Source organism: Micromys minutus (assembly GCF_963924665.1).
Source record: "Micromys minutus genome assembly, chromosome: 23".
Lineage (NCBI taxonomy): Eukaryota > Metazoa > Chordata > Mammalia > Rodentia > Muridae > Micromys > Micromys minutus.
Window position 1 is genome coordinate 6,770,840 of NC_137958.1, and position 26,573 is coordinate 6,797,412.

The 26,573-nt window shown below is 38.3% G+C and overlaps 1 protein-coding gene and 1 pseudogene across 5 annotated transcripts in view; both read right to left on the minus strand.

Moving 5' to 3' along the window:
- The window catches only part of UBE3C (ubiquitin protein ligase E3C), a 91,932-nt gene that overhangs the window by 49,586 nt on the left and 15,773 nt on the right, over window positions 1-26,573 (minus strand). For all 4 annotated transcript variants that reach the window (XR_013975513.1, XM_080936569.1, XM_080936570.1 and 1 more), the window contains exons 2-13: window positions 25,752-25,805; window positions 23,250-23,324; window positions 22,125-22,271; window positions 17,918-18,033; window positions 16,948-17,105; window positions 15,616-15,769; window positions 15,064-15,284; window positions 14,068-14,219; window positions 11,267-11,454; window positions 7,572-7,658; window positions 3,870-4,027; window positions 3,437-3,669 (exon numbers count right to left, since the gene is read on the minus strand). Coding sequence is in view for 3 of the 4 variants with exons in the window: in XM_080936569.1 (XP_080792695.1) it covers window positions 3,437-3,669; window positions 3,870-4,027; window positions 7,572-7,658; window positions 11,267-11,454; window positions 14,068-14,219; window positions 15,064-15,284; window positions 15,616-15,769; window positions 16,948-17,105; window positions 17,918-18,033; window positions 22,125-22,271; window positions 23,250-23,324; window positions 25,752-25,805 (1,743 nt within the window). In the remaining variant the exon portion in view is untranslated. The remainder of the gene's footprint in view (window positions 1-3,436; window positions 3,670-3,869; window positions 4,028-7,571; window positions 7,659-11,266; window positions 11,455-14,067; window positions 14,220-15,063; window positions 15,285-15,615; window positions 15,770-16,947; window positions 17,106-17,917; window positions 18,034-22,124; window positions 22,272-23,249; window positions 23,325-25,751; window positions 25,806-26,573) is intronic.
- Window positions 92-757, minus strand: LOC308435599 (acidic leucine-rich nuclear phosphoprotein 32 family member E-like; annotated as a pseudogene). The gene is made up of 2 exons: window positions 568-757; window positions 92-437 (listed from the first exon to the last, which is right to left on the minus strand). The product of its transcript is annotated as an acidic leucine-rich nuclear phosphoprotein 32 family member E-like (transcript).

Consider the following 26,573-nt stretch of genomic DNA (forward strand, 5'->3'; position numbering starts at 1 on the left):
AGACAGCTATCATACATAAAAAAACAAAGGCACTATGACCACTCTACTGTGCTCCCTGGAGTGTCAGGCAGCCTCTCTCTCCCTGGAGGATCTAACTGTTGTCTTCCTCCCCTTCATCTTCAGCATCTCGATTTCTTTTCTTTCCCCAAAGACCCTCTTCTCCCTCCCCTTAATCAGCATAATCATCCTCATCTTCTTTATCCTGAACTTCTTCTTTCATTAAGTATGAGAGGCCCACCTCCTCTTTTCCCTCTTCTGAACCAGCTTCATCCTCATCCTCATCTTCATACCCTTCAGGTAGACCAGCTTCATCTCCATCCTTGTCCTCCTCCTCCAGTGCTTCATTGTCCTCCTGATTGAATCTGTCCAGTATGTGACTTCTTCAAAAAGACTTTCTCTGTAATCTTCCAGGTTTGTGATCTCACAGTTAAACAAGACTTTTCACATTTTAAGATTTCACAGTGCTTCAACTGTACTGAGATCTTTAATTTTGTTTCCACTCAGATTGAGGTAGGTTTGGACATTTCTCTGCCAGGACTTCCCAGCCTCCAGAAATTATATTGTCACTAAGTTCCAACTTCCAAAGTTTATTTAAGCTGGGAAGTCAGGCCAAGGAACTTAATTCCACGTTGGCCATACTAAGAAACTCCAGTTCTTTAAAGGTGTCATTCAGGCCTTCAATTTCCCCACTGACACACAAGCAATTATCAAGGACTAACTCTGTCACCTCCTCCGGGGCTCTGTTCTTCATCTCCATGTCCTCCTCCTTTGCCCTCGCCTGCCCCTCCCAACCACCCCCAACCCTAAAAAACCTCTAAAGGTCTGGAGATGAATGAAAAGACAAACACCCACTACCACCTGGGTGTGGGAGAGAAAGAAAAGAATAGCAAATGGAGTCTAACGACTTGGGACTAACTCGGTTGCCGCAACACCTGCGCGCACACTCGGACACATATACAATTTCACACAGAGAGAGACCTAAAACTCTAAATTGTAGGTCAGCCCCACATTAAATGTTTTCCCTTTATAAGAAAGAGTTCCTATGGTCGTAGTGTCTCTTCACAGCAATAGAACCCTAACCAAGACTGGTATGTATGTGCCATTTATGGGTCATTTATTCTTAGTAATTTTCCATTTGTAAGTCTCTGAACTAACTGCTGATCACTGCAAAGAGAAGCTTTATGACCAAAGCTGACAACAGCACTATTCTATAGGCTTGTATTTACAAGGTAATGTGATATGTACGTCAAGTTTAGTTAGCAAAAAAGCAATAGCTTCCCCACTATGGCACAGGACCTTCCTAGATATGGCCTTTTGACTGGGTCTACAGTATGAGGGTCAGTGATCAGAGAGAAAACTAAAAGTCAAATTTCAACTTTGTTTTTTCTGTCCTTGTGACCAAATTGGCCTTAGGTTTTTAAAGAATCTGTACAGATCACAGGTTCCTGCCTCAGTCTCCCAAGTGTTGAGATGTACCAGGTTCATCACCACACCCAGAACATTTTTCTTTCAAATGGAAAATATAAAGCAATAATCAAAAGGTCAAGAATCATCTACAATAGCACACCCTATCTCTATGTGGCAATGCATATACATGTGTCTGCTTTCCTGACACACTGCTTTTGCTAAAAAGGCTTATTAAATGTGGTAGCCAGACACAAGGACCTATCAAGCAGATTTCCTACCTCTTGCCCAGGAAGGTGTTTGAAACAGGGTCCTGCTCAATTCACCTTGAATTTACTAGAGCTCAGGCTGGTCCCATGCTTGTAAATCATTCTGCCTGAGCAGCCTGAGAGCAAGGATTGCTAGCATGCATTACTGCATTTGGCTCCACAAAATCTTTATTTAATGTTTAAGCAAAACAAAATAAGGTCAGGGTAAAAAAAAATATCTCTCATAGCATTATTAAATTCAGATATTCCTAAGCCCCAAAGACTGTCATACAAAATTATAAAATATCCAGGAGGAACTGTAAAACAGTGACTTTATCTTCCAGTGTACACAAAACCTGGTGTCCTATATTAAGGGAAGTGTTACTAGCAAAGACCCAGAGCTTAATTACACATAGACAAGAAAGCATACAAGCTACCATATGGTTCAAATCCATGAACACTTAGACAAACATTCCAAGTCTGAAGTAGGTGAGATAGTTTATTCTACACAGCTAGAAAAGGTGCAAAATAGGCCATCTTCAAGGAAGGGCTTAGCAGCCAACTTTTAAGGTTTATTTAGAAATACAGAGAAAAAGGTGATTAAAATAAATTGTGCAAACATGTATTACACCAATCTGCACAAATTATGAATTCAATGATGCATTAGACCTGTATTCATGCAATCAAAACATTATCAGTTACTTTCACTGCTGCTAATGCTTATGCTTCTAAGTGAAATGTGTTGTAAAATCAGGCAGAATGGGCTGCAGAGAGACTCTCATGGACTTGTAGGATGAATAAGCAGTCCTTAATTAGCCCATCAGGTTAAGTGCAAGCATTAATGGGTCTTTCCTAAAGTCTAACTTGACATCTTTCTCCAAACATGGCCAAGAAGAAAGTTCCATTAGCAATATTAATACAAGCTTAGTTGATCATTTTCATTCAATTAACTTCTTTCAATTAAACAGATAGCTTGACAAAAGCAGTGATAAAAGACCTGAAGAGACAGCTGATGACTCTTATGGAACATTAGTGTTTGAGAGGTCACTGGTATTAAACGGCCTGTAAATCTAGCATTCAATTTGGAAGATGCATTTCTTCTGCTCTCCTTTAACGAGCAATTTTAGCTGACTAGATGTGTTTGCAGCAGAAATTGCATGGGGGTCAGAGTCAAGCATCTTTTTCCTGCTCTTTTTTTTTTTTTTTTTTAAATCCAGTCATCCTCTTCTGCCAGCATTTCAGCCATGGTACTCCTTAACTTCTTTTTTTCCTCCCAGTGTTAGAAATGAATTCATTCTGAAGTAATTTATATACAACATGCATCAAAAACTGACTCATTCTACCTTTTTGATTCCATCAAATAATTTTTACCACAAAAAAATCTTTTAATGAGAAATAAAAATGAAAAACACTTAAAATTTTTTACTACTTTTTTAGCTTGTCAAGAATAATCTTAAGACAAGGGTTTTTTCATCTTCTGCTGCAGCACTTATGTGAAAGCCAAAAGACAATGTCTGAGAGTCAGTTTTCTCCTTTCACTGTGTGTGATACAGGCTCAGCTCAGGTCTCCAGGCTTTGTAGAAAGAACCTTTATTTACTGAGCCATTTCATCAGCACAAAAGCAATGCTTTAAAATGAAACAGATATAAAGTAAAGATAAGGCTTTTCTTTAAAAGTTTTGTTAATTAAAATTATGCCTGAAGTCAACCTCCAAATTTCTATTCTTCTAAAAGAAACTAAATAAAAACAAGTCTGTGCTGGACCCATTCTGACATGCCACATACCTTGAACAACTGAACCCATCGCTTCTGTTCCATTTGTATACACTGTTGCATCTCAGAATTAGTAGTGACCCCAATACTCTGAAATGCGGTGACATATTCTTCCCGAACTTCTGGCTTTGTTTCTGGATATGCTAGCTTGATGATCCCCAAGCAGGCATCTCGAAGGCATCGTGAGAGCAGGATTAACTCCTCCAGAGTGAAAGGCATCATGGATGATTGTCTCTGACCTACAACTAAAACAACCCAATTTTTCACCAGTTTTTTTTTCTGTTTTCTTTTTCAAATCAATACACACAGCAAAACTTAAAGAAGAAGAAGAAGAAGAAGAGAGAGAGAGAGAGAGAGGAGAGAGAGCGAGAGAGCGCCTTTCAATTACCCTTAAAAACTGATAGGCCATGAGGCCAGCAGCAAACCCATTTTTCAAAATTCTTACCTTCTATGGGGTCACCGAAAAATTCGTTGTCATGTATAGAAATCAGGGAATGGCTGAACAAGGAGCTGAAGAGGTAAAAGAGTGGGATGATTCTACTAGAATCTTCAAAGGACATGGGTGAACCCCTTGATATCACCTGAAGCAACGGCACCATAGACCTGAAGAAAAGGCAGGGAAAAACAAAGTAGCTTTTTTAAGGTGAGGCTTAGGAATTAAGACATCAGATAATATACTCGGAGAAAATAAATTTATAATATCAAAGAAATTACTTTTAAAAAGGAAACGTTTTTCCCAGAGACAACCTAAGTTAGTAACTGGTACCAGAGAAGACAAGAAAGCCAGACAAACCTTTTTGATGTGTCCCTGTTCCTGTAGGAATAGGCAGTTACTGAGAGTGGACATAGTCCCAAGCCAAAGCCCTGGAGAGTTTTAGATAAAGATTTCGTTCCTGCACAGAAAACTATCCCTGCTCCTTGAAGTTCCATTTTAACGAGACCAATATACCTAGCCCCCTGCTTTTTGGTAGGTTTATAAGACCTCTATATTGAAGCTAAACTAGAAATCTTCATCTTTCACTCCTCTTGGGGCCTTGTTTCTCCTGTCCATGTTTATGAGTGGCTGCCTTGCCTGACACATAGACAGATGTGTAGAAAAGTTTGTGTCTCTACTGCTTTTCACAAGCTATGATTGGCTCCTTTTGCATGGAAGTCTGTCATATGCAGGTCACCTCATAGGTATCTGTTACACCTCTCAACTCTCTGTATATCTTGTCCACAAAAATTATGGTTTTTGAGGACAAGGTACCCCTGGCTGTCCTGGAACTTGAGAGATTAATCCTCTGCTAGGATTAAAGACCTGCACCACCACACCCAGCTCCCAAAAATTATATTTGAAGACAGGAGCAGGAATGAAGTCAGAGAAACTAGCACCATACATGCAGGATGGCAGAGTAAAAGTCTGTCTGTTCTTACCAGGGGGTGGGGGTGCTAGGGTTTGGGTTGGTAAGTGAGGTAGATGCAGATGGGGCTCTGAATCTGCCTAATGCTGTCTAGAATGAGAACAGGAACTCTATATAGCTCACAACAATCTGTAACTCCACTATCAGAGGATCTAATGCCTTCTTCCAGCCTCCTTGGGCACTGTTCCCATGCAGACAGAAATACTGTCCTGCTTCACCAAAGACAGGAAAGCTGAGAGCTGATTTAAGGATGTACAACACCGGTTTTGTCTCCTGTTCGGTCCCGTGAAAAGGGAACCCAGCATATACTTTCTGAGTCCTCACTGTGTTACCAGGCCACTTACAAAAATTTTCCTGATACACACAAAAGTAATTAATTCACTGACATATATTTTTATTGATATTAGTAAAGGTAATAGTTATAACCCTTTAGATCCCAGGCATATCAATGCAGAGCCACAAAAATCACATAAAACCAAGAACCATATAATATTTAAAGGAACAAGTGTTACACAGTTGCTGAGTGGCCAGTGTTTTCTACATTTAAGCAGAGCTGAATCAGCAATGAAAAATCACTCCTGCTGTGAATGCTGGTCCTTATATTACCACAAGCCACTGCAAACATCACACAGGCAAACAATTAATGCTGTTAACCAACATTAACTTATTTGTTCTCTCCTTAATTCCATGAGGTGAGCAGAAGAAGTTAATTATTGTCACTTGAATGATGGAAAAGAGAAGTTGGAAGAAGTCACAAGAGCACCATGCAGCCAGGGACAAATGAAACACATGCCAGTTAGAAATACCAACTCAAACATCCTTCTGAAATCAAGTCAATCCCAAGAGACTTGGAAACAAATAAAAAGTCTACAATTTAATGTGATAGGTATGACACCAAAAGCTGATTGAATTAAAGATAATAAATGGGACTTTATATAAATCCCTGCCACCTGTATCCACCCTCAGAATAAGAGTCTGTGGAGACTATTCCCTCCCTTCATTGAAGAGTTTTCAACTTTTCCTGTTACACACACCCTGAGTCCCTCAGTGCAGTGACGACAGTGGAACAGTTTGCTGCTACCTTTGGTAAAGAGTGGCCCGTTTGCTGGCTGTCAGTTGCTTCAACTTCAGTAAGCCAGAAACTAAACTGTCTCATTTCAATGGGAAATAGTGGGAAGAACACACTTGGAATGAACCCATGGCTTGCAAAACATCTGCCCATGGGTCAAGCACTTGGGAAGAAAAGGGAAGGGTGATTTCTATGAACTCGAGGCCAGTCTTGTCAATAGAGTGCTGCAGGACAGCAAGGACTGTTACACAGAGAAACCCCGTTTAGAAAAAAACAAAACGAAACAAACCCACTAAAAACATTTGCCCGCCCCTAGATTTGCAGGCTTGGGGTGAGGGACAGGCTGCATCTCAGTTAGGTCTGGAACCTCTTGGCTACCTGATGAGACAATGAGGCCGACTCCCACGTCTGATGCAGGTCTCGGGACCTGCTGAGCTAGTCGTGCTGTGAAACTACCTTCAGACTAAATTTACTGTCATTTTTAGAAAATCAGCTGTTTCATTTTTAGTATGATAACCTTATGTCAAGTGGGAATATATTAATATATGTTTATGTTCCTGGAGGGAAGTTATTTAATAAACAAGCAACAAGAAATTCAAAATTCTCAACTGCCTTTAAAAAACCCTCTAACATCATCCACTGTAAAATAGCATTAATAATTTAATGTAATAACAGCATCGTTTTCCTCATACGTCACGACTCCATTTCCTCACCAAAAGACACATGTCATAAACGAACAGCCGCTTATCAGACAGACCACACCAGCATCTCTGTTGCTAAGCTGGGGCACTCATAGGTCGATGATAATTTCCTGTTCTAATGATCTCCAATCTCCTCTTGCCCTAAGTAAACGGCTGCTCATGAAAGTCAAGGTCACGTCAGAACAATTAAAATGTACCAAAACTTATTTTAAAATTTCTAAGTACAAATCTAACTTTGGTGTGTCTCAAGTCTTTGTTGATTCCAGATGAATCACTCAGCCTTCATGAGTGTCACCAGCTACTCATGAGAAAAATTCTTATTCACGTAAGAATCATTAAGATTCAATGAAACAAAAGAATTAAAGGAAATTTCCTTAGGATTAAGAAGAGGTTCTTTGGATATAAGGGGTACACACCCATAGTCCTTGCACTTCAGAAGATAACACAGGACTTAAGTTCCAAGCTACTAGCTGTGCAGTAAAATTCCACTTGGTTTTTAATTTAAAAAAAGGAAAAAAAGAAAAAAGAAAAAAGGTCAGGGGAGCAGGAATTAGCAAGATGGTTTAGCAGTTAGCAGCACTGGCTGTTCTTCCGAAAAACTGGGGTTTGATTCCCAGCACCCATTACCCATGAGGTTGCTAACAACCAGCAGCTTCAGGAGATTCAATATCCTCTTCTGACCTTTACAAGTACAAGTTACACAAACATATGTGCAGGTAAAACACCTGCACACAAAAAGATGAAATAAATTAAAAAAAAAAAGACCCCACATTCTAATAATGTTTACAGATAAGCTAACTGTAAAATTAGTCACTAATTTTTCTTTTGGGGGGGGTAATATGTATGAATTAAGGCTATTCAGAACCTTTCTAGCATGACGGAACAAGTGTAAGCAGTAATTAATTATAACCCTTTCTTTAGGCTGACACTTTCCATGCCCTTAGGCTCAATCTGTAAGCCTGTATAGCACGTACCCTGTGATCATCTGTGTTGTCATCGAAGAGATGAGAAACCAGAGGTGCCTCAAAAACCTGGCATTGAAGGCTAAACTGTAGAGAAGCCTAAAAAGAAAATAAAAACAGGAAGAGTAAGAAATTATTCACACAAATCATTACTTAGAAAAAACAATGCTATACAATTATATAGTAAAGACAGTACCTGATTTAGAGAACTCATATTAATACTACAAAAGCTCACACAGGTCCCATTGTGTGGAGCCATGTACCTCAACTTTTGAGATGGTCAAGATTTGTGAAGGGCACTTGTGCCAGAGAATCTTAATAGAGCCTTGCCATTTTAAGATTTGATGACTGTTCAATATTGATGAACAGGTTTAATATCCCAATTCTCGGGCAGCTGACCTGAGAGATCATGAATTCTTTTTGTTTATTTTTATGGGACCAGGTTAGTGTAACAGAGCCCTGGTTGTCCTAGAACTTGCTTTGTAGACCAGATTGGCCATATCCTTTTTTCTTCTTTGTTTAGATATGATTTTATGTAATCTAGGTTGGTCACAAACTTATGAAGACCAGGCTGGCCTCAAACTGCAAATCTGCCTGCCCCTGCCTCCCAAATTGCTGAAATTAAAGTGTACCACAACCCTACCTGGTTTCACTGTTTGTTTTTATGAAATTTTATTTTTGATTGTATATATGTACATGTTGGATAAGGTAAAGCACTTAACAACTGAACCATCTCTCCAGCCCCACCTGTAGGGTTTTAAATTAATACTCTTGCAAATTTCAGTCAATTAAGAATAATCAATATAAGCATATTTCACTAGCATAAATTGTACACATTACTAATTTTTTTGTTTGTTTGTTTGTTTGGTTGCTTGGTTTTATCACCCTTTCGACAGGAAGAACAAGAGGTATCTGAAAAGGCTCTGAGCAGGTGATTTGGTTCTAAGGCATTCAAGGCAGAATTAACCCTATGGTTATTTAGATCTTCTGCCTCTTGCTTTGTATGTTAGGCTCTGAGGAGCCATAGAAAGAACCTGAGATTACTATGTTGATATTTAAAATAAACATTCTTCTCTTGTGATGGCACTGCGTCTAAATTTTTATCTCATGATCATTCCTATTATATCTTTAATTCCATTTTAAAAATCATTGTTTCATTGTGCTTACGGAACCGGTTATTGTCCTACTTTGTTTTAACATGTTTCATGTAATTCAGATTTCTGTCTCACCAATATGTTTTTCTATCATCATAAGTCTGTGTTTCTGTTGGTTTTATCTCACATGGGGTTTGTGTTTTTAGATTTAATTTTTTTTCTGTGTTTTTATTTGTTTGTTAAACAAAGTTTCATGTAACCATTAATGGCCTTGAATACTTGGTCTTTCTTCTTCCCATCTGCTGGGATTAAAAGTATTACTGTATTTTAGGAAGCCGTATTGTGGAGAGGGCAGCCTAAGCTTGAGTGAAAGTAGCCACGTATCCTCAGGGCAGTAGATGAGCTGCATGGAAAGCTGCAGGCCTGCCTTGAGAACAAAACCCTGAGGTTAAGAGTACCTCCAGAGGACCTATGTTCAGATCCTAGCAGCTACACTGGTGGTTTACATCACCACTGACTCCAGGGGATCTGACCTTTTTCTGGCTTCCATGGGCATCTCTCCCCCACGTAATTATAAAAATGAATCAAGAGAAAGAAGCATAAAAGTACCATCCAATGCTGCCAACCTTTACTACTTGTTAACATGAAATAAAACGTTAAAGGGGGTGGCAATTAAAAATGACTCTGGTGTACAATTCTTCCAAATTTACTTATGTTCTTTTCCTATTCTTTTTATACTGAAAGCATGGTCTCAGAGAGCCAGGATGGTCTTGAATTCTTGACCCTCCTGCTTCTACCTCTCCAGTGCTAGCACTATATGCATGTGCTACTACACCAGCAATAAATTATGTCTTAAGATTAATTCTCATAAATGTTTAAAGAATACTTAGTAGTTTTGAAACTCACAATACATTTATAGTACTAACTTTGACAAAAGACCTATTTCTATTAATTATTGTGTTTAACAATAAACTATTTGAATTTGCTTAAACTCTATATGAATCCAAACAAAATGTTTAAGTTTATTAGTTTTATATGCCCTTCACTCATGAAATAGAATGCAAAATTTAAAGAATAAGGAGTTCACTAAATCTAATTTAAAAAACACAAAATCATAGGCAAAGAAATGTCTCTAGTTATACCCTTACTGTTTTCTTTACAGTAATACAGAAATACTTATAAACCATACAAACAGTATATAATAGTTAATGCTGCATATACAACAAAATGCAAACCATAGTTAGCAGTATAACTATTTACCCTAAGTTATAAAAGGACAAGATGTGAACCTGTAACCCAAGAGTTGTAAGGATCAATCTTGTAAGTCCAGCCAAAGCAATGCTGTTTTGCAGCAGGTCACTGTTCAAGTGTTCTATACACCAAGGCAATAAGCCAGACTTGAGCAGAAAAAAAACCAAACCTCCCAATACCAGACAGCACTCACTGAGACCTTTAATGAACTTACTAAGAATAACTGCCTAATAGTATGTAGCTCTTCTAGATCTGGTTTGCTTCTGCCCTCTGATGGGTGCTGCATTAATGTTAGGCTCTATAAAAGAGCATGGGTTGGGTTGGTAACTAGCGAATATAGCTGCCAGAAAGTTGTCCAAAGCTATGTAAGTCCTCCTCAATCAGCTCAGTTTACACAACAAGCTGGCCTGGTTTTCTAGTCCAGGTACTAGCTTGATTCAGAAGCAGATAGAGACTTCCTATATGTCTCTTCAAGGCATAAAGACTAGGCTTATAAAAGACTATAGTGTTCTTATATATAATAAATAATATATTTATATTATATATACAATATATATAATAATTAAATCTTATATGTAATAAATAAATCTTAAAAATACATTTATTTATTTTATGTATGTGAATACAATGTCACTCTCTTCAGACACACCAGAAGAAGGCATTGGATCCCATTACAGATGGTAATTACAGAGAACTCAGGTCCTCTGGAAGAGCAGTCAGTGCTCTTAACCACTGAACCAGCTCTCCAGCCTCATTTTTTTAAAAATCTCAAACAAAAGTTTCTTTCTTTTTCTTTCCTTTCCTTTTCTTTTTGTTGTTGCCACTATTGTTGGTTTGAGACAGGGCTTCTCTGTGTAGATCAGGTTGGCCTCAAATTCAGAGATCTACCTACTTCTGTCTGCCAAGTGCTGGGATTAAAGGCATGCTGTAATACCACCACTAAAGGCTAAATGTGTCTTACTGTTTTTTTAAACTGACTATGGTGATCTGCCACAGGTATCATAGAATAAAAGACACTATGAAAAATATCTAAAAAAGAAATTCAACATTCTAGCACATAAGTATGGACCTAAATTTTAAAATGAATGTTGAGGTCTAAATACTCATATGAAAGATGCTACTACAAGTAAAGCTAGCTGAACTAATTCACTACTGTATCTCATGCAGTACCAAGAAGGATATATAATAATAAATGGTTCTAAAAAGAAAACAGACTCCCATTTTTATGAAGGGTTTGATAAGTTTAGTATCCTGTGTCCTCTTCTATAAGAAAACAAGCAAACAGTTCACAGTTCACACTCCATGAATCACAGAGAGATCGCACACTCCCCAACCTGTGCACACCAACCCCAAGAGACCTGCCTGACTTTGGGCACCATCATTCTGTGCTGCACCATCAATGTGTGGCAGATAGAAGCCATCCTTGTGAAGACCTCCTCACTGGCTGAGTCTCTCCACACCAGGTTCAACAGGGTGTTGGTCTGCTGCTTCGTATCTAGTTTTCTCAGACACTCTTCAGTAATGTATGGGGCTGAGACCCTGCCATCCTCCTAAAGACAGAAAAGATGAGTCTGAGTGAGTGGAGTGCTGCTGCAACTTGCCTACCTGTCACTTTACATCTTTCTGAAGAGAAAATGCAAAACCTTACCTAAAAACAGCCACATCCCATTAACCTCCCAATACACCCACTAACAAACCTCTAATGCCTCTAGAGACACAGTCACCATCAGGCATCAACTCTGTTACTATGGTAACACAGCAACTATAAACCCTCAGGTTTTGCCTACAATTCAACATTTTTTTAGCATTTATATCTTAAGAAAAATTCATTCCACATATCATAGATAAAAGTTGTACTATGACAGAAAACCCAATGAAACTGTCTCTGATGAAATTTTTATTTTAGATTATAACATAGTTAACAAAAAATTCAAAGGATATGCATAATACATAATAAACTTGGTGTTAGGTTTGATTTACTGAATAAAACTTATGATATGTGGTTGACTAACTTAAGGTTTATGCTTTTTTCCCCCGATGTATATGCATGAAAAAATATACATCTATGAAAGTACTACCAACTATACTGTTTCAAAACTTGAATAGTCAATTTATAGTCTAACACTTAGAGTAAAGTGAACAGGCTGTACTAAAAGTCAAGAGTTGGGGGTGAATGGCTTTTTTTTTTTTTTTTGGTTAGAAGAGAAGAGGGGTTTAGACATAGTTCATGCTGCCCTCAAACTTACTAGATAGCTCAGGGTGAGATCTCCTGCCTCAGTTTCCCAAGATTATAGTAGTAATTTATATAGTAGTTACCACACCTGGCTTATAACCCAACTTTGGCCTTGAAAACATCTCCTGCAATCAAATTAAGTTCTACCTAATTAAGTATCAGAAGAAGAGAAAAGGCAACAAAATAAACGTGACCATAATGGTCTTGGCCCAACAAGAGTACTACTGAAAAAGTCCTAAGTTATCAACTCAGTAAAATGACAATTATGTATCTATCCCTACTCCAAAGTGGGTTTTATTTTGTTCTGTTTTTTATTTTTTCATTTGTCCCCCAAGAGGGGACAGTGCTAGGAATGAAAACTAGTACCTACAGCATGTTAGGCAAGAGTCTTTCACTAACTACCTTCTCAGCCCTACTGCCATCATGTAGTTTTGTTTGGTTGGTTTTTCAAGACAGGATTGCTCTTTGTAACTCTGGCTGTCCTGTTCTTGTAAATCATGCTGGCCTCAAACTCAGAGATCTGCCCACCTCTGCCCTGTAAGTACAAGGTTTCTTAGGCATTGGCCACTAGGCCTGGTCCACCATATAATTCTCAAGAGTCAACAAAATATAGTTAAATTCTTAAGGATTATAAAGGACTTGGGTGGACTAGGGATACAGCTCAGAGGTAGAGCATTTGCCTAGCATACTCCAAGCCATGAGTGTAATCCCCAATCCTACAAAAGAAATAAATTTAAGAATCTAGCTTTAGCAGGTATATGATAGTGCAGATCTTCAATCCCAGCACCTGGGAGGCAGAATCAGGGGAATCTCTATGAGGTTTAGAGACAACCAGAGCTACACAGTGAGACCTTGTGCCCTTCCCCTAAATCCCCCCAAAATTATGTGTGGTGCCGCATACCTGTTATTCCAGGACTCAGGAGGCAGAAACATGAGATGTCTGTAAGTGCAAGGTCAGCCTGGGCTATATAGTGAGTTCTAGGACAGCTAGAGCTACACACTGAAATCTTGTCTTTAAAAAACAAACAAACAAACAAATAAATAAATAGAAAAGGGGCACCGGAGCGAGATGCCTGTTAAGAGGACAGGCTGCTCTTTCAGAGGACCTGGGTTCAATTGCCAGCACCCATATGATGTTTCACAAATATCTGTGACTTTAGTCCCCGGGGGATGAAACACCTGTTTTTGACCTCTGAGGGCACTGTATGCATGTTACACATACAGACTTGTAGCAAACAACCCATACAAATACAAATAAATAAAACAAAAAAGGCAGGCTAAAAAAAATCTAGCCCAGAAGTGAATGGTTCTTGGATTATTTGTAACTGGACAATTAGCTCTCAACCTAAATGTGATGTGTATCGAAAGAAAGAATAATCTGCAGGACAAGAGAAAGAAAAAAAATCAAAGCACAAAACTGTAAGAGAACACCCCCTGCTTCCAAGCTATTGTATATCACGGGGAAAGGAAGACCTAAAGTGAACTGTCATTTTCAATACATGAAAACAGTAACAAAACAAACTGCAAGGTACAAGCATTAAAGAGCAGTAACGCAGGAAAATTATATATGCTTTTGTTACTAAATCTTGGCCTCTGCCCACAGGAAGAACTTTCTGTAACAAAGCTATACCCACATCTTAGCAGATAGGAAACAGCCTGTATTCAGTGTTACTTCCTCAGCCTCTCAGAGGGAGTTGATGGTGGTCATGCAATGCTGAGGAAGCTACTTGAGCTGCAAGCACAGCATTTACTTCTCTTACTTCCATTGGAAAACTTAGCCACTCAGGTTAATTTTGGATTGGAATTAGATTTAGAAATATGGTTATAAAGGGATTGGGGCCAACCAATTTAGCTTAACAGGTTGCTTGCTCCCCTGGCTGCAGAACTAAGACTAAGAAGCTAGAAGGGTAAGTCTAGTACAGTAGCTTACAGGGCTGGTGGGTTGATCAGTTTCCTCATTATCGTCCTCAGAGTCACTGGCAGAATCAGGACGGCCTACTCCCGTGGATGAAGCAGGTAGCTGAGAGAGGAAGGTCTGAAGTACTCGCAGATAAACCAGTAGACCATCCTCAGAGAGTGTTCCTTTGAAAGACAATCAGCACGTTACTTCAGATAGTTTGGCATCACTTTCTTCACCCAGAAAACAGGCCTTACTGTTTTAATCAAATTCAGACTGCTGCACATTATGCAATGTATTTGATCTTTGTCTCTGGGAACCTAAAACCCAAAGCACCAGCAGGATCTCTGGTCTCTCCTGTAAGCTCCTTCTGGAAAATACCCACTGATTTCTTGCTAGAAGTTACTGAAGGCTTATAAAACCTAAAGGTGGGGCTACTACCTGACAGTTAAGTAATGAACATGCTTGACTTTTAATTTTAAGTCAAACCCCAGCTTCTATGGAGAGCTGATCAGAAGGGCTACTGAAACTAGAACAAGGTTCTGAGTTCTGTGCATGAGTGTTCAAGCCCCACAGACTCCCCTCAGATCTTAACTAGTACATCCTCACTGCTAGTTGTAAGTTGTAACTTGTATAATGCTCAGCATGCTTCTCAGATTCTATCAGGTTGAAGGAAGGAGTTGTAGGAACCCCAATTTTTATTACTTGGTCAGAAGCACAGGTAAAAAACCATTCTGTGCATCATGGTCTAAAGTGCAGGCAGTTTCATGGGACTCAGTCTAACTTCTAGTGTCTGTCCCTCTCTCTAAGCAGCCAGTGTCAGAACCAATCTTCTGAGGATCAAAGGGACAGCCCACATCTTGCATCTTGGTCATAAAAAATGTGTCATGTAAACTAGAAAAACAGCCTGGATTTTCACGATTTCTAACAATTTGTGAAATTCTTGCTAAAATGTCATTGCAGTCTTTTCCTGACTCATCGGCTCAGGCGCCTTTAAGTTAAGAGAGATATATGTCTTATATTTCATACCTAAATAATTCTCGCCAACAGTTAAAACAAAATAGAAGAGCCATGGCACTCCACTACTCCGTTTTGAACTTCGACTCTCAAGTAACAATAATGCATTCAGAAAGGGCTCATAAGGGAACACAGTTTGTGCATCTGCTAAGGCCGGAATGACGAAATGAAAAATTTGATCTGTAAAAGGTGCTCCCAGAAACTCCTTTGTGAAGGCTGAGAAAACTTGATGCCTGGAAAAAAAAAGGGATTTCAAGAGAATCAACACATTCTACCCATCAAATCAATCACAGGTTAAAAATCACTTCCCCATGTCATTCTAAGTAAATAACCTACATTCTAAATTAATAAAGCTAATCATTCAGTAGAGGCTTGAATTTGATTTATATCTTTTTTATTAAGATAATTCTTTTTTTGTTCCACGACAGGTACTAAAGAACAGGAAATAAATAACCATATCATCAAAACTAAAATGTTAGGCACAGGTAAGACAGAGAAAAGAACACTACACACTGAACCATGACATACTAATAAAGAAAACATCTGACTGCCCAGTTCACCCACCTTGCACCTTCAGGACAGGAGCTGTACGTAAAGTGCAATGGTTTTAGGACATTCTCCAACAAAATTTTTGCTATAGGAACTCGAGATAAATCAGAATATTCAATACTTGATGGAAGCTTGCCATTAATCAACAAGTAGAGAGATCTATAATATCCTAAAAGAAAGGAGAAAACCCCTTTTTAATACGATGAAGAAATACTTTTTAAAAATTTAAGCACATTAATTTGGGGGAGGTCCAGGGAACAATGTAGAAAGAACCTGTTCTGCCTCGTTGAACCCAGATCATCAAGGTTTTGGCAGAAAGTACCTTTATTAACTGAGCGATCTCAACTGTCATCATCAATTTTAAATATCTTTATAAGGTTATATGGATAAAAAGAGGAGGAAGAGACAGCCTCATTTTGTAGTTCAGTCTGGCATCAAACTCACAGCAATCTTCCTTCCTCAGTCCCCCAAGTGCTATGGTAACAGTGGTGAGCCACACTCATTTTGCCGAGACCTGAGTAATATATAAACTCCCACATTCACTGCTTAGTTAACTACTACAAGAGAATTAACTGTATTAACTGTACTTTTTTTTTTAAAGTTTTAAGATTAATTTATTTTATGTATGTGGGTACACTGTAGCTCTCTTCAGACACCAGAAGAGGACATCAGATCTCATTACTGATGGTTGTGAGCCACCATGTGGTTGCTGGGAATTGAACTCATGGTTATCTTCTTAATAGTTTTAGAAAACAGAAAAGCATGAACTGGACACATATAATAATCAGTTTACTCAAGCTCACTGCCATCATCAATCTATTTCCTATGAAATCAAACTCTATAAATCCATTTTCTACATCAGTAGTTTTCTGAAATTTTTAAGAAGCCATTTTGTTATTGTTTACACTTACTAAGCTAAACAAACAGTAAAAATGCATAAGATTTTAATTTTTGTAGTTTTAACCTATAACTCTATATATATAGAATACACACACACACACACACACACACACACACACACACACACACTTGTATTTCAACAAAGCAAACTTTATTGCATTTTTTTAAGCTAACTTATGGCTTTCAAGAACAACCAACAACCAGCTCCTTCTAGGATTAACCAGATGAACTTGTTTGTTTTTTCTAAAACAAAGAATAAATAGAATGAAAAGGCGTTTGCATTTCCAGAGGCTGAGATCAACACTGGACTCAGTGGCTGTTGTTACTCACAGATACACACAGCTTCTGCTGTGTCTTGCTCAGAGTAGCACCATTCCTCAAGAGCCCACAAGCCTGGCCATGCCTCCACCATGATGCCCACCTCCACAGGTCTGCTTCCCCACTTACCACTGTGAACCATGTAGTGTAAAATTTGTTCAATCACTGACACCACATAGCTAGAATCTTGTAAAACAGGCAAGTATGTATTCTCAGATGAAAACACCTCAAGCATTCGCATTGGAAGTGCAACATTCAAACTGTCATCACTACAGTTTTGCAGCAACCTGTTAAAAACAAATTCACACACTTGCTAGAAAGCCAAGGTTGCCAGTTTCCCTGATTCCTCCAACCCCTGTGATGAGATTGTGAGCCACTGTGCCACTGCCAGCGTCTCTGAAAACAGGCAGGGCTCAAGCAACAATGTTCACTTTCTCTTTAATTAGGCAATTCTTCCTTCTGTACCATCATGGCTAATTCCTCAAGACCAGGTATAATTTTTCTAACTAATACTTTCAATCTGTTCCATCTATTTGTTCTGTGGATGATCCTGCCACCCCACTCCACTGCTACATTAGACCAAGGGAAAAATGAATACCTGGGACAGCTTCAAAATTACTCCTGGGAGCAGAGCCAGGGCTCCCACCCAGTACTAAACAGGCTATCCAAAGCAAAGGTTTCATTCAGAAAGAGAAAGCAGACACAGTTCCATGCAGTCCTATCAAGGTTGATATTCTCCTATTCATTTCAAATGGCTCTACTGAAAACGCACATGTATTTTGAACTCCCCTTCACCAGAACCCTACTGTACACACTCCCTGTTCTGACTATCCTGTAGCCCTCACTTTCAGATTCATCCTTCACTACACCACAGACATCCCCAGCACATCACTGAAGCATATACTGGAGGACAGTGTTGGAGGGTGCAGTTCTGGATGTAGATATAAATGGTACACCGTAATTACAGATTCTGCCTGTGATCATAATGCAGGAACCTGAGAATGGACTGAGCATTTCACTCGGTGTCCACTGATGAGCTGCTACTGGGCCTAAAGTATCTCACACATTCTCTTAAGTTTCCAAATATGACAAAACTTACCTGCAACAGAGGCTCATCAACCTTTTTATCTGAAATAAGCATGTCAGTCTCTCTGATCCATCCAACTGCTTGACAAACAAAGAACTGTGCTTAATTAAGTTCTGATAAAGCCATATCTGTATGAGTAAAAATAAAAATACATTTAATCTGTAAACATTTGCTTGCTTATTTAAATACTAAAATTTGTTTATATAGTTTCCACACTTAAATCTAACTGAAACTTAGTAAGGAACAAGTTCTCTAGTTAGGATATTCTTAGCATGACATCAATATTAATTTACATTATTACATTAGTCTCTAAACAAAGAATACATAAAACTCATTCTACTTGAAACAATAATTCACATGCAAAAGGAAGCAACCTACCAGAAGAATACTTGGAAAATATAGCACCAACCTGAAGTTACCTGAACTCTCTGCCCTTCCTGTGTGCAAGCCTACAGTTTCAGTGTCCTTTCTTTTGGTTTACTTTCTCTAACTCCATGTGCTGGTTTTTTGCTGTTTTTATATTATACACACAGATTTACTAAAGGGAAGTTTGTCCCAAACACTCCTCATAAGAAGGCAATCAATCACATGGCCTCAGTCCAAGGACAATCACATAACTGGGCTGGTTAGAGGTGTCCACTCTTAGACATTAGAGACATTACTTAGAGACATTACTGGTCTGTGAGTTCAGTAAAGTGGAATGTCAGACTCTGTCAATGTGTTCACAAGGCTTGTCTATAAGCAGTGCCCAAGTGGCTGCCACAAGTGATACTGAAAACACAATACCTAACAAGGACTCTCTTTTATCTTCTCCACTTGTATTATGTTTTCATGAGACTACTATTTATACTGTTTGAAAGTAGATCACTGAATTGTAGGGGGGATTATGAATGTGTCAAATAAGCTTTTCTTTGACTATTATCTTTAAGTATTTTCTTTTTGATATAAACATTGCTTTAATGTTTTTAAAACACTGAAAATAATAGGAAAGTATCATATATAGCAAATTATAGTCCATCCTAAGCTGGGAGGAAGTAATTCTGTGATACACTATCAGTTTCTGTATGTCAGTACACAGAGCTTCTTGAGGCATCCTGGGGCCACCCTGTCCATCTTCATGGGAACCGACATGACTGATACAAGCCTTCCACATTACCTGACACATGGCTATCTAAAATTCTGTGGTTCTCATTAACAAATAAAAATAAGACATAACAACTATACAGGATAAAAATCTATAAGGCAAGTAATAAAATTTTACTTTATTAACTGGGTATTTGAAATAAATTTTAAAGCTTCTCCAACGCTATCTCCAACGCTATCTGAATTCCTTTCTGTTCTACCTTTGACAATCTTGTCTAAAAATGTTTATTAATGTGTTTTATGTGTACACGGTATGTGTACACAGTTTGAATAACTGCAGGAGTCAGTTCTCTACTCCACTCCATGTTGGTTCTAGGAATCCAACTCAAGTCTTAAGGCTTGGGCACAACAAGTACCTTCAACCTGCTATGCTATCTTGTCATCCTTGGACTGGACTAGTGACAGATGCACCATTATCCAAAACACTGCACTTATTACCTATCTATTTTGCTTAATTTTTGTTATTTACTAAAGATAAGTAAATAAAAACTTAAAACTATTTTGCTTTTTTATTTGTTTGTTTCTGTAATGTTGACAATGTATACTGGCTAGTTTTCATTTGAGAAAATGCCTCCATAAGATTGCTTAATTAGTGATTGATGATTCCTAGTATATTGATGGTGGGGTCATCCCTGGGCAGGTGGTCCTGGATTCTATATATAAAAGAGCAAATTAAGCAAACCATAAGGAGCAAGCCAGTTAGCAGCACCCCTTCATGGACTCTGCTTCAGCTCCTGCCTTCAGGCCCTGTTTGAGTGCTTGACCTACTGCCTTTAACGATGAACTATGATATGATGGTGTAATGGAAATGAACTCTTTCCTCCCAAGTTGTCCCTCATGTCTCATCAGAACAGAAACCCTAACAAAGACAGAATGGTCTCACACAATTGAGGTAAGCACTCTTATCCTGAGCCCTATCTCCAGAGCCCCTGTCCTTATGTATCTTACATGTCAACCAAGAATGAATATCAGTAACACAAAACAGTAAGCCAAGAAACAAGAGACAGATGAATCAGGAAAAGCAAGGCAAAGGCTTTTCCAGGATAACAACAGGCCTAAGACTGAAGAATAGCATGAAGGCAGGGACAGCCCAAGTCTTACAAAAAGTAGTGAAAAGAATGGAGCATAGAACTGCTGCCAGGCAGAAGAGATCAAGTGATTCAAAGAAAACCAATCAAGTAAAAACTGAGGCAAGTACTAAGTTAAGTTAAAAATAAACTATATACAAAAAGAAGATACACATTACTGTCTCGGCAGAGGACCATATTAAAAAAATCACAATAAGAAATATAGTTGTTGGGCAGTGGTAGTATACATCTTTAATCCCAGCACTCTGGAGTCAGAGGCAAGTGATGGATCTCTTTGAGTTTGAGGACAGCCCGGGCCACAAAGTTAGGAACCTTGTCTCAGAAAAAAAAAAAATGAATAAATGTACAAGTGTGTATGCATACATAGATTGGGAAAATATATATTTAGTATGTATTACTATATATTATATATTAAAACTATATTAATATATAACAAAATCATTGTATATTATATATATTATTACATTTACATATAATAAAACTATATATAGGATTTTATTGGATACACACACACACACACACACACACACATTGCTGGCATAGGCATTCATCATCACATCTGGTTTAAACTCACTTTTCTTTTATGAACTGTGTTTGACAACATTTTTCTCTAGTCCGGATTTGCTTTACATTTGCCTGGGTCTGGGGTTAAAGCCCTCATTTCACTCCAAGGTTCACTGCCAACTTCTAAAGCAGATCTGTGCATGCCTCTTTAGAATCAGGTCACAGAATAGCCCTCATACACAAAGGTGCTTTGGAGAAACTCCCAACACCTACATGTTTTCTACTCCTTGGCAATCTTTCTATGGCCTGCTGCTATGACTTTTATTCTTCTTCTCCTGGACTTCAAACAGGAGTCCAGATAGCTGTCCAGAAGTGAAGTCTAGAATAGTGGGTACATTAACTGACATTTACCTTTCCTTTAAAAAAATATTTCATATGCATGGTTCTTCAATATGTGCCTGAAGCCCTTGGATCCCTGGGACCAAAGTTACAGACATTTTTTAGACAAAGTGGGTGCTGGGAACTGAATTACGGTTCTCTGGAAAAGCATTCAATACTCAACCACTGAGCCATCTCTCCAGCCCCTGTTGTACTTTTCTTGATCAGCTTCAGTTATTCAAAGTTCTTTCATGCCCCAGTCTAGCTCAAGTTTGGGCTGCAGAACTAAGTCTACAGTCAAACTCTAGACATGCTGTAAAGCAGCCCTTTGCCTTGGACTTGCTCCATGTGTGCGTGGGGGTGAGGGTGGGGCACTCTGCCTAGCACACTTTTTACTGTATATCCTTTTTTAATGCAATTTGGAAAATTCAATTACAGATAAATAAAATGTCTAATATAACAATTATATGCAAATATCATAGTATTTCCTGGGGCAAATGAAACATAAGGTTGTTTTTTATTTTGTTTTACTGTTATTTTTTTTTAAGACAACATCTAATGTTGTCCAGGTTAGCCTAAAACTCCTGATCCCCGTTTCCATCACTCAAGTGCTAGAACTACGGATATGAACCATCACACCTAACTGTAAATTCCACTTTTTAAAAGCATAGTTCACTGATACAACAATCTCCATCCCTCATTAGCAGTAACAAAGACCTAAAATATTTTAGAAAAATGGGTTACAATGTTTTTAAAGAGATGCTATATTTAAAACAGACAGCAAAGTATTATATATGTACACAATCAATATTGAGGGTGCACCTCACAGCAGCTGGACAAAGAAGGCTACATTAACAGAATGTTGGCATACCCTATAGCATTTAAAAGCTCTATAATAAAGAAATCAACTAAAGATATAATAAAAGTAAAACACATCAACACAGAGGTCATCTGTTATGATGAATTTATAAAAGGAAAAACTCACTAACACTTAGACTCAGAAAGACGTTATCTGGCTAACTGATCTCACCAGTTCTACCCCCTTCCCCCCCAAAGGAGATAGAAAATAGGTAAACAAAGCTAAGTAAAAATGTATCTATACTCACCAAACGTTTGGAGTCTTCACTCTGTTTGTAAAAGAACAGAAGCTGCCTTACCAAGAGGGTAAGGTTGGGACCGTCAGCAAGGCAGAAGGTGCCACCAGGCTGAGCAGAGTCGGCGTACTGGTCAAACGCCCTTCTTTGGATGAAGTACTGGAAGTACAGGAAGTCATGTGTCAACATAGTTCTCCATAGTTCTCACGGCAGAAACAACTAAGAAGTGGTTCCTGACCATTAGTTAAAGATTAAAAACAAGCTAGTAACAAAAACTCCTAACTTGGGGTGCTTTGAAGATCCAAAATGTCTACCAACAAAACCATTCCTTTTTCTTCTTTGTAATCACCAGTTTCTTCCTAAAAACTCACCTACTTTTAAGTCTTTTTTTTTTTTTTTAAATGCAAGTATTTATTAGAAAAATACTATTATTAACATGGAATTTTATAAAACAGGTATGCAAAACTTCATACAAGACAAATACCATTTATACAAAATAATACTATATTTAAAATAAGTTCTGAGGCCTTCTAATTCCTTTTTTAAAAAAGATTTATTTATTTAATGTATGTGAGTACACTGTAGCTGTCCTCAGACACACCAGAAGAGGACATCAGATCTCATTACAGATGGTTGTGAGCCACCATGTGGTTGCTGGGATTTGAACTCAGGACCTCTGGAAGAGCAGTCAGTACTCTTAACCACAGAGCCATCTCTCCAGCCCATCAGTTCTCTTTTCCTTGAAATAACTCTTGGTTTATTTTTTCTTCCTCTTCTTCCTCCTTGTTAGTTTTGTTGTCTGAGACAGGATAGCCCTTGGCTTTCCTGGAACTCACTATACAGCAGGCTGACCTTGAACTCTCAAAGATCTGCCTGTCTCTGTGTCTGCCTCTCCAGTGCTAGGACTAGAGGAGTGTACCACCACATCGAATTCATTTTTCTTAATTTTGTTTATTTTCTGTATGTGTATGGGTATTCTGTATTGTGGCACGCTATGAGAAGGCTGGAGGAGTTAGTTGTCTCCTTCTACCATGTGAGTCATGGAGATTGAACTCAGGTTGTCAAGGTTAGCCACAAATGCCTTTACTTGATAAGCCATCTCTCCTGTCCACTTCTCAGTTTTAAGAACAAACTTACTTGTTGTTTCCTGTCTCTATAGCCTCTAATAAATGACTGGATTATTACTGCATTTTTCAATCTTCGCCTTTCTTCCTGAATAATGGAGGAAGGAAAGAAGGAACAATTGGTTAGAATCAGTAAAAAAAAAATGACATTTAGTTAAAGTTTTTTTTGTTTTTTTTGTTTTTGGTAACTAGCTATATGACCCACAAACCAGAAAATTCATTCTTTTAAGTGTACCACTCTCTGAACATATATTTTAATGATTTATTTATTTATTTAAAATATCTTTATCAATATATTTTAATGACTCATGTTTATTATTATGTTTGTTTGTACATAGGGTCTCTTTGTAGTCCTGACTGTCCTTGAATTCAAAGATCCTCCTGTCTTTGCCTCCAAGTGCTGAGATTAAAGGCATGAGTCACTATGCCCAGCATTTTTATTTTTTAATATCATATGTCTGTGCCTATGTAGGTATGTGCATTTTAGTCAGTACAGGTGCCTCAGAGACCAGAAGCACTAGATCCCTTGGAGCCATCGCTACAAGTGGTTGTAAGCTGCCCAACATGGGTTCTGGAAATTCCTGAATGCTGAGCCACCTCTCCAATCCCATCATTGAATATATTTCTAATATATTCTCTGTGTAGCCCTGGCTATTCCAAAACTCTATAGACCAGGCTGACCTTAAGAGATCTGCCTGCCTCTGCCTCCTGAGTGCTGGGATTAAAGTTGTGCACCACCACCATCTAGCATTGTATTCTATTTCAGGGCATTTCATTATTCCCAAAAGGACACCCCTTATTTATCTTAGCCATTACCCCTCATTCCTTGTCCAGACCCCTAAGGCATTATTCATAATTTCTCAATAGATTTTCCTAGCCTGTGCATCTAATACAATGGATTCACTCACTCTATAGTCTTTTTCTCTGATCTTTTTCACCTGGCATGGTGTTTTCGGTGTTCATACACTCTGTAGCATGTGCCAGCACATCATTCCTTTTTATGGCCAAATAACATTTAATCATATACATTTCTAATATTCTGTTTACCCATTCGTCAGCTGATAACTGCTGTTTCCACAGTGGGTTATTATGAACAGTCCTGCTATAAATACAATGTCCATCTTTTTTGAAAGATAATAGGCCTGCATATCTTGAGTCAAACCTAGGAGTGAAATTAACATTTCTATGACAATGTTTTCTAAGATAGCTACCACCATTTCACAATCCCACCATAGATAGAAGAAAAAACACAGACAGAAGGACATAGGAAGCTGAGTGTTAGAAACACTACAGAACTTCCTCAAACTGTGGGAAACACTAACAAGTAAATACCTCTCTTAGTACAGCATTTGAGTATCAACTGAGGTTGACTTTACCTGTGCAACTGGTTGGTGATCTGTCCTAACTGAAAATAAATGCTGTGAGGACAGACCTCACAGATAAATAAATATCCTAGCCAAAAAATGTCAACAGTGATGAGGCTGGACTTGTTTCTGCTGCTAGGAATGTTCTTCTTCAGCTTGCACAGCAACAACCTCTAGGCCTTCACTCAGACCCACACTGTCCTTCTCTCAGGACCCTACCTTCAGTGCCCATTTATCCCAGACTCCTCAGTGAGTAACCATGACTCTATGGTCTTTACAGCACTCAATACCATCTTCGTCCTTGGCCGTTCTGTCCTTATCTGTCTTGTTTACCATCAGTAAGTATCTCCAGCAAGCACAACAGTACCTAACAAACCACAAGTTCTCAGATATCTATTAAATGCAGGAATGAGTTATTGACATAACAAGACCCAAGGCAGTGGTGGAAGCAGGCAGATCTAAGAGTTCTAGAACAGCCAGGGCTACAAAGACCCATGCCAGGACAACACAGAGAAACCCTGTCTCAAAAACAAACAAAGAAAGAAAAATAACAAGACCCAAAACTCTAGAAAAGCAGGCCTTACAATGTAAGTTTTGATTAACCACCAGAGTTATTTGAAGTAATTATCCCCAAAAGATGTAACATCTAAGTCAGTCACAATGACACAAAACTGCAACCCAGGAAGCAAGAAAATGGCGTTTGAAACCAGCCTAGACTACAAGGCTGGGCTGGCAGGAAGAACAGGAAACAGGCATTAAAAAACAAAACAAAACAAAAACAAGAAAAAGGAATGTCATTAGCTCTTTTTATCTTTTCCATAAATAGCTAAGACAAGTATCTTAAAGAGTTTTCTCCTTATATGGAGAAATGTGAACAATGTACATTAAGCCTTTGTAGACCTGCTGGAACCCTTATTAGTAAAAAAGAACCAACACCCTACATTGCTTACCCAGAACTTAGCCTTAAGTCTATCTTTTCCTACAGTGGTTCAAGAATGAAAAACTTACTGGGGAAACTGAACACATCCAAAACTGTTGCAAAAGATAAACACACTTAACATACATACATGTACCTGTAAAGCAAAATTAAAAAAAAAAACCTATAGAAAATGGGTTTATAAAGAATAATATAGAATAATTAAAACCATCACCTCTCTCTTGCGTCTTTCTTCCTGAGTTCGATGTAAAAGAGAAGCCTTTTCTTCCTAAATTCAAAGAGAGATAAGATTAGGATAATTTTAAGCCGGAAAACATCATCATACAAAGATTACAGAATGTTATGGCCCAAAAAGGATTCCCAAAAATCTACATAAAGTTAACACTCCCTGTTTTTGCTGGCATATGGAGAATCACATATGCAAATGAGTATTGCACAATCAACATATACACTGACATACAAACACATAATATATAGAACAAAGCTTCTCCATCAATATGTAAAGCTGAAGGATAGTTTCATCACAGAAAACTTCATAGGCCATACAATTTGCTTTAAACTCACTAAAATAAAGGATTCCCCATTTTTACTAAAAACTGTTTTTGAAAACTACCTTTTGAAGAGAAACAGTAATAGTGGCAGTGCATTGTGGAGCTGGACTGACGACATACTATGAAGCTTGGGAATAAAGCAGAAAAGGGGCAAACTTCAGTCTTTTTACTGTATGTATTTTTGTAGTATTCTGTATACAATTTCCTTAACATATAAATTCAGTGACAGTTGCCAACTCATTTAGTAGGTAATAAAGTCAGCAATAGCAGGTTCATACTGTTCTGTCAGTAGCCTGTTATTTTCAGCTGCATGTAAAGGGGTGGGATGGGGCTGTGTACCAATCATTAAGGTAAATCTGGTTTGTGCTCAAGTGGCTGTGTTTTTAAGATAGGAAGTCCATTTCACATACAGTGGAGGTAGTCTGTCATAAACCTTGAATTGAGATAATTGAGATCATACGCAGATGCTTGTTGGCCAAGGCACT